This window comes from Neoarius graeffei, chromosome 7 (genome assembly GCF_027579695.1).
Source record: "Neoarius graeffei isolate fNeoGra1 chromosome 7, fNeoGra1.pri, whole genome shotgun sequence".
Taxonomy (NCBI): Eukaryota; Metazoa; Chordata; class Actinopteri; order Siluriformes; family Ariidae; genus Neoarius; species Neoarius graeffei.
Window position 1 is genome coordinate 59968900 of NC_083575.1, and position 18297 is coordinate 59987196.

General features: G+C 41.7%; 1 protein-coding gene across 5 annotated transcripts in view; it reads left to right on the forward strand.

The window, feature by feature from the left end:
- The first annotated feature begins 513 nt into the window (after nt 1–513).
- The window catches only part of erlin1 (ER lipid raft associated 1), a 28214-nt gene continuing 10430 nt past the window's right edge, over nt 514–18297 (forward strand). The window contains exons 1-7 of one of the 5 annotated variants that reach the window (XM_060926129.1): nt 514–623; nt 7283–7417; nt 7504–7585; nt 7859–7905; nt 11401–11462; nt 11549–11674; nt 11865–11938. In XM_060926129.1, the coding sequence (XP_060782112.1) occupies nt 7305–7417; nt 7504–7585; nt 7859–7905; nt 11401–11462; nt 11549–11674; nt 11865–11938 (504 nt within the window). In that variant the 5' untranslated portion in view covers nt 514–623; nt 7283–7304. Of the gene's footprint in view, nt 624–658; nt 1255–7282; nt 7418–7503; nt 7586–7858; nt 7906–11400; nt 11463–11548; nt 11675–11864; nt 11939–18297 lie in introns of those variants that run through there. The other 4 variants (XM_060926130.1, XM_060926131.1, XM_060926132.1 and 1 more) reach the window with 4 other exon arrangements.

Below are 18297 nucleotides of genomic sequence, written 5' to 3' on the forward strand. Positions count from 1 at the left end.
CCATTCACACTCACATTCACACCTACGGTCAATTTAGAGTCACCAGTTAACCTAACCTGCATGTCTTTGGACTGTGGGGGAAACCGGAGCACCCGGAGGAAACCCACGCGGACACGGGGAGAACATGCAAACTCCACACAGAAAGGCCCTCGCCGGCCACGGGGCTTGAACCCGGACCTTCTTGCTGTGAGGCGACAGCGCTAACCACTACACCACCGTGCCGCCGCCGCCAAGTTTATTATTGAGAAAGAAATCAAAATTTTAATTTTGGAAAAAAAAGAAACTCGTATTTAATGTGTGTATGTGTGTGTGTGCTTGGTCACAATCTGAGAACTAGTAGTTCCAATCCTTACAGGACGCCAAATCACTTCGAGTGTGAGCGGCCCTGAAAGAAGCTCAAGCTCTTTGCAATACTTTTGCGCTGGAGAAATCCTCATCATGACCCTTAGGAGGCTCCGTACTTTAACGTCACGTTGTAGGACTATTAATTTGAAGCTCGGCCGATCTTGCTGGCTGAGTTGTTGATGTGGCTTCACAGGTGAGGCGCGACGGTTGGAAGAAAGATGAGTGCATTGCAGCTCAAGTGAAACGCGCTTCGCTGTTCCTTGACTGGTGAATGACCGGTAAATTCTGTTCTACTGAGAGCTTTAGCTTGTAAACGGCATTTAATAGAAACGGGTTCGGTCCTGATTTGGATTAGACAGCTTATGTGATTAGAGTGTAGGCAGGGAAGCTAACGATTAGCTGCTAGCTGTTTGCGTTCAGGGTGTTTTGTCGCTCGCCTGGACGCTGTCATTTCGGACATTGTGCTGGAGTTTATAGACGTGTTTTAACTGCACTTTGCTTTCACACACCCACAGTGAGTGAATAATATCCCCCGTTTAAGCACTAATCCTCCGAGCTAATACTGTGCGTGTGACCATAGTAGCTAGTTGCTAATTACTCGGCTAGAGGCAGGAAGTAATCTGAGCTGACTGGCTATTTAGTGGGCATTGTGTTTACTCTGTCACTGTGAAGAGATTGACCAGACAGAAAGCTGTATGGTTTTCCTTGACCAAATATAGCACTGGGTGTCGCTCCTGCACGCCATTAAAGCCCGATAGGGAGATTCTCTCTCTCTCTCTCTCTCTCTCTCTCTCTGTGTCCGTCAGTGTAATGTAAGAGAAGGTTTACACAGCGACTCCGATCACTGCAGCTGCTGGCCGATAAAGTTCTGCAGGGATCAGATAAAGCTGAGCCAGGCCGAATGACCGGGTGTGTACTCTTCATGCCTAACCGCCTACATGCTTTCATTTAGTATTAATAAGGACTTGTGAGAAGTGATTTTTGCTTTATTTGATGAGCTGTTTCAGACTGAGGGATTGTAAAGTATTTCTCTTCTGTCTCTAATGGAAATGTTGTTTTTCTGTTAGATATCAAGCAGGACCCTGAAGTTCTGCTGGTTTTTGAGTCCTTTTATGGATAGTTATGATGCACTGATCCCAGTTTGGCCATTTATGATATTAGACAGACATCACTCCTATAGAAGCTTGTGTGCTAAGTTATGGGGGAAGGGAACTCGTATCCTGCTTTCCCATGCATAATCTTTCTACACTGTCCTGGCATGTGGTGTAATGATGCACTCCGGTCTCCATACTGACCTTTTATAACTTTTTTGATTTGATTAGCAGAATATTTTGAATGAAGAAAACCACTGACTGACTGAAATGACTTTTTTTTTTTTTCCTGAATCATAAACACAATGTGCATTTTTTTTTCCCTCTGTAATGCTAAATACACTACCGTTCAAAAGTTTGGGGTCACCCAGACAATTTTGTGTTTTCCATGAAAAGTCACACTTTTATTTACCACCATAAGTTGTAAAATGAATAGAAAACATAGTCAAGGCATTTTTCTGGCCATTTTGAGCATTTAATCGACCCCACAAATGTGATGCTCCAGAAACTCAATCTGCTCAAAGGAAGGTCAGTTTTATAGCTTCTCTAAAGAGCTCAACTGTTTTCAGCTGTGCTAACATGATTGTACAAGGGTTTTCTAATCATCCATTAGCCTTCTGAGGCAATGAGCAAACACATTGTACCATTAGAACACTGGAGTGAGAGTTGCTGGAAATGGGCCTCTATACACCTATGGAGATATTGCACCAAAAACCAGACATTTGCAGCTGGAATAGTCATTTACCACATTAGCAATGTATAGAGTGGATTTCTGATTAGTTTAAAGTGATCTTCATTGAAAAGAACAGTGCTTTTCTTTCAAAAATAAGGACATTTCAAAGTGACCCCAAACTTTTGAACGGTAGTGTAAGTGTAAAAATAGCTATGAACAGAGGTGTAATTATTGTAAACACAATGTAAAGGTTCACCATATGGTAAAATAAATAATTGTATAAACTCTCCTAGGCGGCACGGCGGTGTAGTGGTTAGCGCTGTCGCCTCACAGCAAGAAGGTCCGGGTTCAAGCCCCGGGGCCGGCGAGGGCCTTTCTGTGCGGAGTTTGCATGTTCTCCCCGTGTCCGCGTGGGTTTCCTCCGGGTGCTCCGGTTTCCCCCACAGTCCAAAGACATGCAGGTTAGGTTAACTGGTGACTCTAAATTGACCGTAGGTGTGAATGGTTGTCTGTGTGTCAGCCCTGTGATGACCTGGTGACTTGTCCAGGGTGTACCCTGCCTTTCGCCTGTAGTCAGCTGGGATAGGCTCCAGCTTGCCTGCGACCCTGTAGGACAGGATAAAGCGGCTAGAGATAATGAGATGAGAGAAACTCTCCTGAAAATGTTATTGATTAGATAGAACTTTATTGATCCCTTTGGGCGGGTTCCTTCATGGAAATTAAGATTCCAGCAGCATTGTTACAGGATAAATGGAGAATAGAAAATAGAGAAAAAAAGCTTCTAGATAAATTTAAATTATTTACATACAAATATAAAAAGAATAAGCTATGAGGAAGGGGGGAGGGGCCAGCAGGAGAGCTATTGCACATTGTCCAGTATTGCTTATTGTTAGGCTAGGCTACTGCTTCTTCCTGTCCTCTGTCCTCCTGTACAAAAAAAAAGGGCCAGCAGGAGAGATATTGCACTTTATATTGCACGTTGTCCAGTATTGCTTATTGATTAGAGTCTCTAACCTTGGGGAAATGATTGACTGACTGAGCTCCAGGGCTCGACGTGTCCATTTGGGCAAGCAGCAAGAGTTTTCACTTCTCCTGACATAACCTTTTTATTACTATGTATTTACTAGTTCAATGAAAGGAAAGTGGTTAATAAAGTTTATCAGAAAGAAGGTATAGCTATGATCATTATGCTTTCATGATTTCTCCTTTTTTTTTCCAACTAAAACTTTAACTGTGACACTAAACAAAACCTAACCAATGTCCCATTATGGTGCGTGTGTTATAACCTGTACCTGATCTGCAGTTGTCACTCACCCAAATTCAAAGCTTCTGCAGGAAATGGTCAAATCTATCTTTTTTTTTTTTTTTTTAAATCCAGTGAAACTTGAAGTACATGTTAATTTAAGAAATGAAACTGACAAACAAGATGAATGTGATAAGGGTCATGGACTCTTGCTGTGAATAAAACCAAAGCGTAAGTGAGTTTGGCACGGTTGTAAAATTCCCCTGAAATATTTAAATAATATTGGCTTGTGTTCAAAGATTCAAAGAACCTTTTTTTTTTTGGTCAGTTCACTATATATCCAGGACACGCAGGAGAATCGAAGTGCTGTTTCTCTCTCACCTTACTTGTAAAATCAGATAAATGTTTTATCATATCTTGTTATCTGTAGCCACTTTATCCTGTTCTACAGGGTCGCAGGCAAGCTGGAGCCTATCCCAGCTGACTGCGGGCGAAAGGCGGGGTACACCCTGGACAAGTCGCCAGGTCATCACAGGGCTGACACATAGACACAGACAACCATTCACACTCACATTCACACCGACGGTCAATTTAGAGTCACCAGTTAACCTAACCTGCATGTCTTTGGACTGCACTGTAAAAAAAGAATAGTTGAGAATGCTTGAAATTTCAAGGCAACAGTCTGCATTAAGAATTTTATGTTTTGCCAATGATGTGCCCATGATAAAACTGTTATCTTTATTAAGAATTCTTAATTAAGTCAATTTTCAATTCCTCATTCTGCCAACATAGATTTCTCTTTTTGCTGAACAGTGGCATTCACAGTAGTACAAAAAGGCAATTGAGGTTATCAGACTTTTTGGGGGGGCTTTTTTCACCTTTATTTGGATAGGACAGTGTAGAGACAGGAAATGAGCGGGACGGGGAGGGATCGGGAAATGACCTTGGGTCGGAATCGAACCTGGGTCCCCGGATTTATGGTATGGCGCCTTATCCACCTGAGCCACGATGCCATACCCGCGACATGGGTTTTAAAAATTTTTGTAATTGTGTAGAACAATGAAAAAAGGCATGTATAGTTTAATGATAAATTGTGATAACCTCGGGCGTCATGGCTCAGGTGGATAAGGCGCCATACCATAAATCCGGGGACCCGGGTTTGGTTCCGACCCGAGGTCATTTCCCTTCCTGCCTCTCTCTCTCCCGCTCATTTCCTGTCTCTACACTGTCCTATCCAAATAGAGGTGAAAAAAGCCCCAAAAAAATCTAAAAAAAAAAAAAATTGTGATAATCTCAATTGCCTTTTTGCACTACTGTGAATGCCACTGTTCAGCAAAAAGAGAAATCTATGTTGGCAGAATGAGGAATTGAAAATTGACTTAATTAAGAATTCTTAATAAAGATAACAGTGTTATCATAGTTTGGATTATCATGGGCACATCGTTGGCAAAACATAAAATTCTTAATGCAGACGGTTGCCTTGAAATTTCAAGTATTCTCAACTATTTTTTTTTTTACAGTGTGTGGGGGAAACCGGAGCACCTGGAGGAAACCCACGTGGACACGGGGAGAACATGCAAACTCCACACAGAAAGGCCCTCGTTGGTCAGGCGGCTCGAACCCGGACCTATTTGCTGTGAGGCGACAGCATTAACCACTACACCACCATGCCGCCTGCTTGTAAATATGCAGGCCAAAGTTTTGGTAGCCTTTCGGGTGTTGCATGTCTTTCTCGACGAACAAAGAAATGCTTTTGTGCATGTGCAGCATAAAACTTTTTTTCTCATTGGATATTTGCATCAGGGCGGCACGGTGGTGTGGTGGTTAGCGCTGTCGCCTCACAGCAAGAAGGTCCGGGTTCGAGCCCCGGGGCCGGCGAGGGCCTTTCTGTGTGGAGTTTGCATGTTCTCCCCGTGTCCGCGTGGGTTTCCTCCGGGTGCTCCGGTTTCCCCCACAGTCCAAAGACATGCAGGTTAGGTTAACTGGTGACTCTAAATTGACCGTAGGTGTGAATGTGAGTGTGAATGGTTGTCTGTGTCTGTGTCAGCCCTGTGATGACCTGGCGACTTGTCCAGGGTGTACCCCGCCTTTCGCCCGTAGTCAGCTGGGATAGGCTCCAGCTTGCCTGCAACCCTGTAGAACAGGATAAAGCGGCTAGAGATGATATGAGAGATTCGCATCAGCACCGACTTGTAACGTCATGATGTCTTGACAGCCATGCAGTACCGTAAACCATATTGAATGCTTGTTCTCAATCAGGTACAGTGATGTCTTATACTTAGGATAAGAGATGCTAACAATATTGCACGTTATCAAACCAAATGAATGAAACCTACTAGAAGGGAATAGAATACATGGTTTTTGTTCCATGGAAAGTATCATATATGTATAATTTTGATATTTATCATGGTTAACGTGCACCATACAAAAGAAAAATACAATGACTGATGTAGTGGTTAGCGCTGTCGCCCCACAGTGAGAAGGTCCAGGTTCGAGCCCCGTGGCCGGCGAGGGCCTTTCTGTGCGGAGTTTGCATGTTCTCCCCGTGTCCGCGTGGGTTTCCTCCGGGTGCTCCGGTTTCCGTGTGATGTGATGACCTGGCAACTTGTCCAGGGTGTACCCCGCCTTTCGCCCGTAGTCAGCTGGGATAGGCTCCAGCTTGCCTGCAACCCTGTAGAACAGGATAAAGAGGCTAGAGGAGATGAGATGAGAACACAGCTGGCTCGAGATGACTGAACTGGTTGGCACTTTATTGCTGTAACTTTTTTTTTTTTATAATTACTATAAAAATGATTTTCAACAAATGTTCAACTTATCCTGTCAGAGAGGCAGATGCATATTCGACTTGTCTGGACAAAACTTTTGGTTGTCCCGGACAGTCGGAGTACTGTTAATGTAGTCCTGTCTCGATACTGACTGATTCAGTTCGCAAAATATTTTGAGGGAAATTTGAATGAAGAAATGCTGACTGAAATGACTTCTTTCTGAATCATAACACCCAGCAATGCTGATGTTTATAGAAAGCTAAAACTTTAAAAATGGCTATGAACAGAGGTGTAATATTGTAAAAAGTAATATTAAAAGGTTCACCATATCTTAATTGTGTAACTTCTCCTGAAAACGTGATTGGAAATACCAAGTATCTAACCTGATTGAGCTCCATAGCTTGTTTTCTGATTAAAATAAGTTCCACTGCTTTTTCTTGGGCATTGTAGCTTGCATTGGTGTAGGGTTTGTGGCATTTTGAAGACTTCTGAAAAGCGCTAGCTCTTGTTAACCGTTAACGTGGTTCTGTAACCATATAACCATACATGTTGGTCATCATGTCCCAGCACTATTGGTCACTTCACAAGTGCAGATGGTTCCTGGTAATGGATCTCCATGAAAGAATGTGATAATGAAACCAGCATGCTGTCTGTTAACTCTATGGGTAGTGCAGGTTAACCCTGGTGTTCAAACAGTGCAATTTGATTATAAGCATAATTTTAATGTTTTTGTAGCGTGTATGTCCATGATGCACATTTGTCATGTTTTTGCATTGCGATGTATCGTTACACTCCTACATATGCATCAGCGGATTTGTAAATTCAATACAAATTTATGGGGGAAGCCATGGCCTAATGGCTAGAGAAGCAGCTTTGGGACCAAAAGGTTGCCGGTTTGATTCCCTGGACCAGCAGGAATGGCTGAAGTGCCCTTGAGCAAGGCACCTAACCCCCCCCCCCCCCCCCCCCCCCCCCCCCCCCCCCCAGCGGCTGCCCTGGGCATGTTGTCTGTCGCTCTGGATAAGAGCGTCTGCTAAATGCCTGTAATGTAAATATCCAGTCCGATATCAGTTAATTGTTTAATGCCTCTATGACCCCTGATACTGATGTTTGGAATCAGAGCAGTATGTTTTTGGAAAGAATAATTTAGTTCCTTGGTCTGCAGCAGGTGAGGGCTGGGAAGAAGGATGACAATGGCACATGTTGGGGCAGTGGTTGCTGCGATCACTGCTGTGATGGCCATTCTGCTTCACTCCTCCATACACAAGATTGAAGAAGGCCATTTAGCAGTTTATTACAGGTATGTGTTTAGAAATGTACATTTCTTTGACTCACGAATGAAACGTGCTGTGAAACTCCAAGCTTGACGTTCCTTGTCCTTTCCAGGGGTGGGGCTTTGCTTACCACTCCTAATGGCCCTGGCTATCACATCATGCTGCCTTTCATCACCACCTACAGATCAGTGCAGGTCTGTGTAACAATGTGGTTTGTGTAATTAAGTCTGATGTTGTTGTATTGTAGTATACTTAACCTTTAGCCCTGACTTTCTGCCTATTTTCTCGAGAGCTTCTTCTTTCAGTTTCTTATTGACAGGCTAAAAAGCAGTACTGTCTGTTTGTTCGAACCAGAAACTTCATATGTGAGGCAGGTTATGCAAGTAGTAATGGAAGATTTTATTTGGTTTCCACAGGGTTTTTATAATCCTGCAATGCTCCTTTCTAATGACGTTCTCTGTTTTTAGACCACGCTGCAAACGGATGAAATAAAAAATGTGCCTTGTGGAACAAGGTAAATCTTTAACCACTGATAAGCATTAGTATTGAGTAATAGTTAAGATATTAAACAACGGTCTTCCATGTAAAACAAAGTTTAGTTTGTACAACCCCGATTCCAAAAAAGTTGGGACAAAGTACAAATTGTAAATAAAAACGGAATGCAATAATTTACAAACCTCAAAAACTGATATTGTATTCACAATAGAACATGGACAACTTGTCGAAAGTGAGACATTTTGAAATTTCATGCCAAATATTGGCTCATTTGAAATTTCATGACAGCAACACATCACAAAGTTGGGACAGGGGCAATAAGAGGCTGGAAAAGTTAAAGGTACAAAAAGAACAGCTGGAGGATCAAATTGCAACTCATTAGGTCAATTGACAATAGGTCATTAACATGACTGGGTATAAAAAGAGCATCTTGGAGTGGCAGCGGCTCTCAGAAGTAAAGATGGGAAGAGGATCACCAATCCCCCTAATTCTGCGCCGACAAATAGTGGAGCAATATCAGAAAGGAGTTCGACAGTGTAAAATTGCAAAGAGTTTGAACATATCATCATCTACAGTGCATAATATCATCAAAAGATTCAGAGAATCTGGAAGAATCTCTGTGCGTAAGGGTCAAGGCCAGAAAACCATACTGGGTGCCCGTGATCTTCGGGCCCTTAGACGGCACTGCATCACATACAGGCATGCTTCTGTATTGGAAATCTCAAAATGGGCTCAGGAATATTTCCAGGGAACATTATCTGTGAACACAATTCACCGTGCCATCCGCCATTGGCAGCTAAAACTCTATAGTTCAAAGAAGAAGCCGTATCTAAACATGATCCAGAAGCGCAGACGTCTTCTCTGGGCCAAGGCTCATTTAAAATGGACTGTGGCAAAGTGGAAAACTGTTCTGTGGTCAGACGAATCAAAATTTGAAGTTCTTTATGGAAATCAGGGACGCCGTGTCATTTGGACTAAAGAGGAGAAGGACGACCCAAGTTGTTATCAGCGCTCAGTTCAGAAGCCTGCATCTCTGATGGTATGGGGTTGCATTAGGCCCTGTCCACACGGCAACGGATTCAGGTGACTCCGATACAATTGCTTATCGTTTAGGCCTGGCGTCCACACAGCACCGGCGTTTTGGGTGCCCAAAACGCAATCTTTTTGAGAACGGGTTCCAGAGTGGAAAGATCTGGCAATGTTGCCGTTGTGAAGTCGTCTGGATGAGTAGAACGGATTTGTTTACGATGCCGTCACAACCACATGACTGTGTGCTTCACGCCAGGTAGAGGTGTAACGAACTCGATGCGAGTTGTCAACAAATCCTATAACTTGGTTCATGAAACGCGCTTACAAAATATTTTCACTGTGAATATTTATTGTGTAATGGTGCAAAGTGAGAGAGAGAGACTCTGCCCTTAGGGCAGAGTCAATCCCGCTAGCAAAAATAGGGAAAAAAAGGAGCGATCTCACCTCTTCAGATGTTGGTTTAAGTCCTACAATACATTCCTCAAAAAGGGCGTAGAAGAGCAAATTAGCGTGTATCATTCAATTTATTCCGGACCATTAAAGACGCCGCCTTCCACGTAGAATCGTACGTCATCCTTGCCGCCATATTGGATAGGTCAAAGCGGAGAATAAAGATTAGCTGCGTTTAACTGTACCAACAGGTTTGCCGTCCAAACGAGATCACATGGGATTACCTTTCACAGGTGAGACTGGAAAAATACTTTTCATTGTATTTGGTCATTATAATGTAATTTTACGAACAGATTTTCCTGACTTTGTGGCTAATATGAAGTCTCGCGCATAATATACTGTAACTTTTTAAAAACGCACAATGGAATTCAACACGATATCACTTTAGATCCATGCATATATTTGACATTTATGATATTGTATGTAATGCACACACATCTTGAAACATCGATAAAGGACATTTATTGTCAAACTCAAGAATTAATTCACAATAAAAAAATTCAAAGTGATAGTTGGTCCATGTTCGGACCGTCATGCTGGAGATTCTGGGTCTGTGTCGTCCAGGGGTCTCAGCAGCAGTGACTGAGGGTGTCAGGAATCTGTCACGGAGGTGAGCTAGCCTGATGTGCTGATCCTGAACTGGCGTCGTGACTCGAGGCTGACCAGGGCGTGGACGATCCCTGGTGCTCCCTGTCTGTAACGCTGACTCAAACGGGAAATGGTCGAATGATGAACACCGAAGTGCCGGGCGACCTCTGTCTGTGTACTTCCGGCACGCAACATCCCGATGGCCTGTTCACGTTGATTTTGGCTTAGGCGTGGCATCTTCAATAATGACAATTTTCCCATCATTTCCCCCGGGTATTTATAGGCAAGATTGTGTGTGTACAGTGTATGCAAAATTTGTTTGAAAATTAAAGCCTGTCCATGTCATTGACTACCCGAGTCATATTGTACGTTATTGAGTACAACTCCCTTAAATTCTGATTTGAGCACAGATTTGGAACTTATTCAGGCGGAACGAAGTTATTTTTCCATTGTGATATTTCTTCTTGAGATAAACTCAGCACGAATTCAGCAAGTTTTATCAATGTGCGTTTTTAAAGTTACTTAGTGTAGTTTATGCGCATGCGTCCTTACTACTTCTATTGTTCTGGTGTCTCCGAAGGGACCGTCTTACAGCGCCCCTAGAGGTGTGGCATGTGTATTGCATCGTTTTCAGCAAGCGTTGCGTTGCCATATGGACCTGATATTTTACTGATCGTTGCCCATTTGGACCGATATATTTTTAAATAACATCTCGTTGCCGTTGTCATGTGGATGTAGCCTTAGTGCGTGTGGCATGGGCAGCTTACACATCTGGAAAGACACCATCAATGCTGAAAGGTATATCCAGGTTCTAGAGCAACATGTGCTCCCATCCAGACGACGTCTCTTTTTCAGGGAAGACCTTGCATTTTCCAGCATGACAATGCCAAACCACATACTGCATCAATTACAGCATCATGGCTGCGTAGAAGAAGGGTCCGGGTACTGAACTGGCCAGCCTGCGGTCCAGATCTTTCACCCATAGAAAACATTTGGCGCATCATAAAACGGAAGATATGACAAAAAAAGACCTAAGACAGTTGAGCAACTAGAATCCTACATTAGACAAGAATGGGTTAACATTCCTATCCCTAAACTTGAGCAACTTGTCTCCTCAGTCCCCAGACGTTTACAGACTGTTGTAAAGAGAAAAGGGGATGTCTCACAGTGGTAAACATGGCCTTGTCCCAACTTTTTTGAGATGTGTTATTGTCATGAAATTTAAAATCGCCTATTTTTTCTCTTTAAATGATACATTTTCTCAGTTTAAACATTTGATATGTCATCTATGTTCTATTCTGAATAAAATATGGAATTTTGAAACTTCCACATCATTGCATTCCGTTTTTATGTACAATTTGTACTTTGTCCCAACTTTTTTGGAATCGGGGTTGTACTTCATGATTGCATCCTCTTAACATGAGGGTTTTTTTTTTTTTGTCTGCAGTGGTGGGGTTATGATCTATTTTGATAGAATTGAGGTGGTCAACATGTTGGTGCCATCAGCAGGTAATGACGCCTCAGATTCAGTGGGAAATAATACAGTAAAGTTGTTTAAAGGAAAAAAAAATGACCATGACCTCTGCTTTCTTCAGTGGTGGACATTGTGAGGAATTATACTGCAGATTATGACAAGACACTAATCTTCAACAAAATCCACCATGAGCTGAATCAGTTCTGCAGTGTTCACACACTACAAGAAGTCTACATCGAGCTGTTTGGTAAGCTGCGGTAGTGTCCAACAGTTTATCCTGCTGATTACTTGCTAAGTAAATGTTTATACAATTTAAACTACAAGCCATGATGTGTATCCTGGACCAGTTCAAGCTGTTTGCCTTAAGTTCATTGCAGCTGGCATTCAGATGAGTTGTGTATAATTTGTGTTCGTGTTTATAATCTCTTGTGCCGCAGATATAATTGATGAAAACCTTAAGACTGCTTTGCAGAAGGATCTGAATTCCATGGCCCCAGGGCTCACTATCCAGGTGATATTTCACTACATCTCATCTGCAGTGTTTTCTTTCTATTTTCTGGTATCTTCAGTCTAGGACCCCTTTTGCACAGCCTGTCCAAGGCTTTATGCCTTTATTCTGCCAGTTATCTTGCGCCTTTTGTTCTGCCGCACGTTCTGTGTAAAATGTCCGAATGTGGAACGGGGGTCCATGTTCTGCCTCTGAGCTGGAACGATTGGTAGTAACAGAGCTGGAATTGATGCCTGTGTAAATGAGGCAGGGGTGTGACGTTCTTGACCTGGACGTTCTACTTTCCGATATGGCGTGAATCCAAACTCGTCAGTCTGCAGAATCTGAGATCTGCATGCCTTCCTGCCTTGGATCACTTCCTGCTTCTCCACTTTCTCATCCAACATGTTTCTGACCCCCCCCCCACACACACACACACGTGGTTCTCCACTCTGCTCTTTCTTGTTACCTTCCACTCTGATTAATTCACTCTCACACACACATTGTGTTTTTGAAGAATGTCATAGACCCCTTCGCATGTTTATAAACAAACCGACCGTTGCTAGGATGCGCGCGCAGCCTGGACTCAGAAACAATGGCGCTGCCCATAGACCGGCATTATGAGCTGTCAGATTATGCAAAACAATTGTCGTTACAAGATCGAGAATGCTACATAAATAAGTTAACTCTAACAAGTGGACATCGCCTACCGGATCCGTATTTAATTAAAGAGTGGACGGACGATGTTAGTAAGTTTTCCTCTGATACCTGAAGGCAGTCATACTATTTACAAAAAATGTCAAACTCAAAAAAAAAAAAAAAAAAAACTTATTTACAAAAGTAGCCTGCCATCAACATTCTGGTTACAGCGAGACTACAACTTGATTAACAATGGGACATTCATATTCATTTTGTTGTAATCAAATTATGCCAGTGATGTGAGGGCAATGTGGCTTTAGCTACAACAGCAAATCCCAACACTAAACAGCAATTTGCAGGAGGTAATGGCATGAAAGGAATGATAGTGTAAAGAGTGCAGCTAAGAGAAATCAGAGCTGCGTAAAAAGCGAGAGGCAGAGACCAGAAATGAAACTGAACGGGGCGGGAGCTAGGTTAGAGCAGTCAACGTAAGTTGGCATTTAGAGTGAGGACACACAATTTTACCTTTCCATCCTTGCTTTAAAATTGTGATTTTCGGAATACACAAATAATGATGGCACAAAATCTGGACTGCTTGAGTCAAGCGAGACCTCTCCTACAAACAAAATTGCATGCAAAGCTAAGTTAACATGCTAACAATATTCATTACATTGTGTAACTATGACCCAGCTAATCAGACAAACGTTACCAAAGTATTTTGCTACATCAATAAACGAAGACTAGAAAGAATAAAAAAGATTTAATAAATAGCCTGATCTTACCTGTGATGAAGTGGGCGCTGCAAACCCGCGCATTTTTGATGGTGCTTTCATCCCAGTCTACACGTTTGATGGCCTGTAGCCATAGACGTCGGCGGAAAAAATTTTTTTTTTTTTTTTTTTTTTTAAATGGGTGAGATCCTGCTGGAATTCTGTACATTTTAACCCCATCAGTGCTACGATTCTGACACCCGACAACACAACAACTAGGCATTTCTTCCAAATATTTCTTTTCGTCTCTACCGTCGCTGAGTCTTTTTTTGGGTCCAGGCTGCGTGCGCAATTTCCTCTTGCGTATGAATGACGTTTACTGCGAAGGGGTCTATAAATGTGCACGGCTAACAAAAGCACCTCAAAACTCTGTTCACACGCTGTTCTGAAGGCGATGTTGGTGTTCGTATTTCTGACGCATAGATGAAATATTAAAAACGCACACTGGTGCAGCTTTATGCTGCCTTTATTTACTTTACTATAAGTCAGGCACATTGCTGATTACGCTAAAGCTGGTGTTTTGCGGTGCCTTCTTTATACCAATATTACAGAATCTTTCTTTCAGCTGCTCCTGTTAGGGGTTGCCATAGCAGATCTGTTCTGCATGTTTAATTTGGCATAGGTTTTATTAGTCATGAAAGTGTTCCAGATTTTCATGAAAATTCCTCCGGATTTTTCCCGCTAATGACGAAATACCCGGAAATCCGGATATTTGACAAAACTCTTGAAAATCTCTGGTTTTCCGAATGGGGAAATTTATTTTTGGATTTTTTGTGTTCCTAGACGCGGCGTAATATTTCACATCATCCTTGCATGGGCGCAGTCCTTAAATAGCCCAAACATAGTTCATTGATTAAAGACAGGTATTCTTTGTTAATGGCGCGTGTGCCGGAGCTTGTTAGGCGCGCCTTCAGGTGCACATGCTAAGGTGCGCAGGACTGACACCGTTCTGCGCAAGCGCAACACAGTTGCACTAGAAAGCATGTTCAAGCTGCCAGTGTAGCTGCAGTCTTTTTAGTTGCGAATTACGAGTATTTTCTCGTGTTAATAATTCACCATGTCAAAACAAGCAAAACTTTCCTCCTTTCAATGTGAAGAGAGGTAAGCTTTATATATAAGTTGCATTTTGTGGTTTCGAAGCCAAGTTTTAGTGCCGTTTCTAGAACACATCAAGAAAATGTGGAAGAAACAGCAATAATGGAAGAGCTGGTTTCTAAGCTGCCTAAAACTAGCAGTGGTAATTTATTTTTGTTACATAATGTACTCAGGCAGCCAGTCAGTGTGTGACACACACGCACCCCCCACGCCCCTGATTTATATGAGAAATTTGGTATTCATTGGTGTGTTTAAATTTACAGACAATACGAACTAATGTAAACAATTGGCTTCAACTTGCATATATCTGAATTGGAAACTTTTAGTTCACTTTAGCTTCTGCAAACACACAACTCTACTAAAAGACTGATAAACGAGGCTCAGTGTCCCCAACATTGAAACCTGAAAGCTTTAGAAACTCTAACAGACCTTTACTTTTTAACAGTACTGTTCTGGGATTTTACCGAGTTTACCTTCAACTGTCTGATTTTTTTTTTTTGATTTTTTTTTTAATTTTCCAAAGTAATGAACTGTATAGGCAGGAAAATCGTTGCGTTTTCTAAATGCACTCCTGAAAATTATTCATTAACTAGGGGAATTAAATTTGATATTTTTGACATGTTAATCATAATGTACATAAAAGAAAAAGGCTTAAAAGTTATAACTTGTTTTAGTGAAAATAAGTACTAAAATGCACTAGAATGCAGGGTTTTGCGTGTTATGATGTTAAAATATTTTCGGGGGACGTTGCCGCCCCCGCATTTCAGGGTTTTTTTCCTTTGCTCCACTTTCATCTCTATTTATTTAATGAACACCAAGCCATACTTTCATTTTTTTTTTTGTCATGTTTCAGAATGTCCAAAAGTCAGTTATAAACAGCCTTTCCCTCACCGGTGTAATCTCTTAAAACTAATTAAAATAAGCAGCTTGAAGCAAAAGTAAGAAATTGCAAAAATCAAATCACCTTCCATAAAACGTTAAGTCTCCTTACAGAAAGCTTTGCAAGTGCAGTGTTTTGCTGTTATATAACTTTTTTTTTTTTTTTTTTTTTAAATCTGCTTATTTTTAGCTATGAATTATGTAAGCCTCCATTATACAAGCCCTTGTGTTGTTACTATAGAAATAAGGTATTAGGACAAGTCCGTTAATATTGTGCTGCTCTCATAAATTAATCAACACCCTCTGACCAATCAGAATCGAGAGGTCATCAGTGCTGTGGTAAAACAGCTTTTAAGGTAGTCATAGATTGGAACCAAAATCAGGCTTACTGTATTATGTTGCTGAGTCACTATAAAGGTGTCGGAACCTTCTGCTTGGCTCATGCGCACCTGAACACCCAAACAAACCCGGTTCTTCACCATGTGAATGTGCCTGTAGAACAAGAACTACCAGAAGCCCATTTTTACACAGATTCTGTAATACTGAGGGCAGCATGGTGGTGTAGTGCTTGGCACTGTCGCCTCACAGCAAGAAGGTCCTGGGTTCGAGCCCAGTGGCCGACGGGGGCCTTTCTGTGTGGAGTTTGCATGTTGTCCCCATGTCTGCGTGGGTTTCCTCTGGGTGTTCCGGTTTCCCCCACAGTCCAAAGACATGCAGGTTAGGTAAAAATACCCAGCCACTGGGGTTGCACAAGTCTACACCGGGGAGGGTTGCATCAGGAAAGGCATCTGGTATAAAATAGAGATGAAAGTGGAGCAAAGAAAAAAACCCTGAACTTAAACTAAGATTTGGGGGCGGCAACGTACCCCGAAAATATTTTAATAACACAAAACCCTGCATTCTAGTGCATTTTAGTACTTATTTTCACTAAAACAAGTTATAACTTTTAAGCCCTTTTCTTTCATGTACATTAATGATTAACATGTCAAAAATATCAAATTTAATTCTCCTAGTTAATGAGTAATTTTCAGGAGTGCATTTAGAAAACGCAGTGATTTTCCTGCCTATACAGTTCATTACTTTGGGGAAAAAAATCAGACAGTTGAAGGTAAACTCAGCAAAATCCCAAAACGGTACTGTTAAAAAGTAAAGGTCTGTTAGAGTTTCTAAAGCTTTCAGGTTTCAATGTTGGGGACACTGAGCCTCGTTTATCAGTCTTTTAGTAGAGTTGTGTGTTTGCAGAAGCTAAAGTGAACTAAAAATTTCCAATTCCTATTTATGCGAGTTGAAGCCAATTGTTTACATTAGTTCGTATTGTCTGTAAATTTAAACACCAATGAATACCAAATTTCTCATATAAATCAGGGGCGTAGGGGGTGCGTGTGTGTCACACACTGACTGGCTGCCTGAGTACATTATGTAACAAAAAAATAAATTATCATTGCTAGTTTTAGGCAGCTTAGAAACCGGCTCTTCCATTATTGCTGTTTCTTCCATGTTTTCTTGATGCGTTCTAGAAACGGCACTAAAACTTAGCTTCGAAACCACAAAATGCAACTTTGATGGGGAGAAAATAATATATTTGCTTACCTCTCTTCACGTTGAATGGAGGAAAGTTTTGCTTGTTTTGACATTGTGAATTATTAACTCGAGAAAATACTCGTAATTCTCAAATAAAAAGACTGCAGCTACACTGGCAGCTTGAACATGCTTTCTAGTGCAATTGTTGCGCTTGCGCAGAACGGTGTCAGTCCTGCGCACCTTAGCATGTGCACCTGAAGGCGCGCCTTGGCGCGTGCACCGTTAACAAAGAATACCTGTCTTTTAATCAATGAACTATGTTTGGGCTATTTAAGGACTGCGCCCATGCAAGGACAATGTGAAGTATTACGCTGCGTCTAGGAACACGAAAAATAAATTTCTCCATTCGAAAAACCGGAGATTTTCAAGAGTTTTGTCAAATATCTGGATTTCCGGGTCATTGGCAGAAAAAAAACGGGTGGAAAATCTAGAATTCCGGAACACTTTCATGACTAAATTAGAAATTCAGATCATCGGCATTGTGCTATAAGAAGAATAAAACGCTTCAGGATGTTCTATTATAGGAAAATCTTGATCTTCAGGGTGATCACAGCTACATAAGACCACCCAGTTGTTGATTACTTTCCTAGAACAGCATGCCTTGCCAGGTTTTATTCCTTATTTAGGCCATTAATCAGCTCCTTTTCATTGTGTAACTGTTTTGCTGTTCTAGAAACATTGCTGTTTATTTTTGTGATGTATGTTTGAAATCTAAAAATAACCCATTTTTTTAACAGGTTTTTCATCTGTACTCTAGCTCTAAATTTATCATAGTTCGTTAACTATTCATCCATTATCTGTAGCTGCTTATCCTGTACAGGGTCGCAGGCAAGCTGGAGCCTATCCCAGCCGACTGTGGGTGAGAGGCGGGGTACACCCTGGACAAGTCGCCAGGTCATCATGGGGTTGTAATTCGTTAACTACTAAGATTTAAATGCATCTTAAGGTGATAGTTGGGTGAAGGCTCATTTATACTTGCGCTAACCTGGAATGTGGTTAATCAGCCAAGACCCATTCGGTGTCTGAACTGTAGGGTTTGTGTGTGTTGTATAGGAAGCTTGGATCTGTGTAAAAGGCAAGTTTAAATGTTGAGTCATAAAGCAGTTTGATGAACAATATTTTAAGTCCTGCAGAGATTTCAAACAGATGTGCTTTGATACTGCATGACCCACTGTCATTGCACAAAGTACCGTAGTAGTACAGTGGTGATTTTTGCTTTTAACCAGTGCAGAGTGAGCAAGAAATAGGAGGGCCAAGATGTGTTCAGTGGGGGGGTATCTAAAATTTGGATGATATGTACAGGCTAAATATTAGCAGGAAGGATTTGCAATTTAAAAAAAAAAAAGGCAAGATGCATATGATGCATGAGCATACAGATGCAGTGTTTCCCGCAGAAAATTGCTTAGTCAAGGTGGTGGG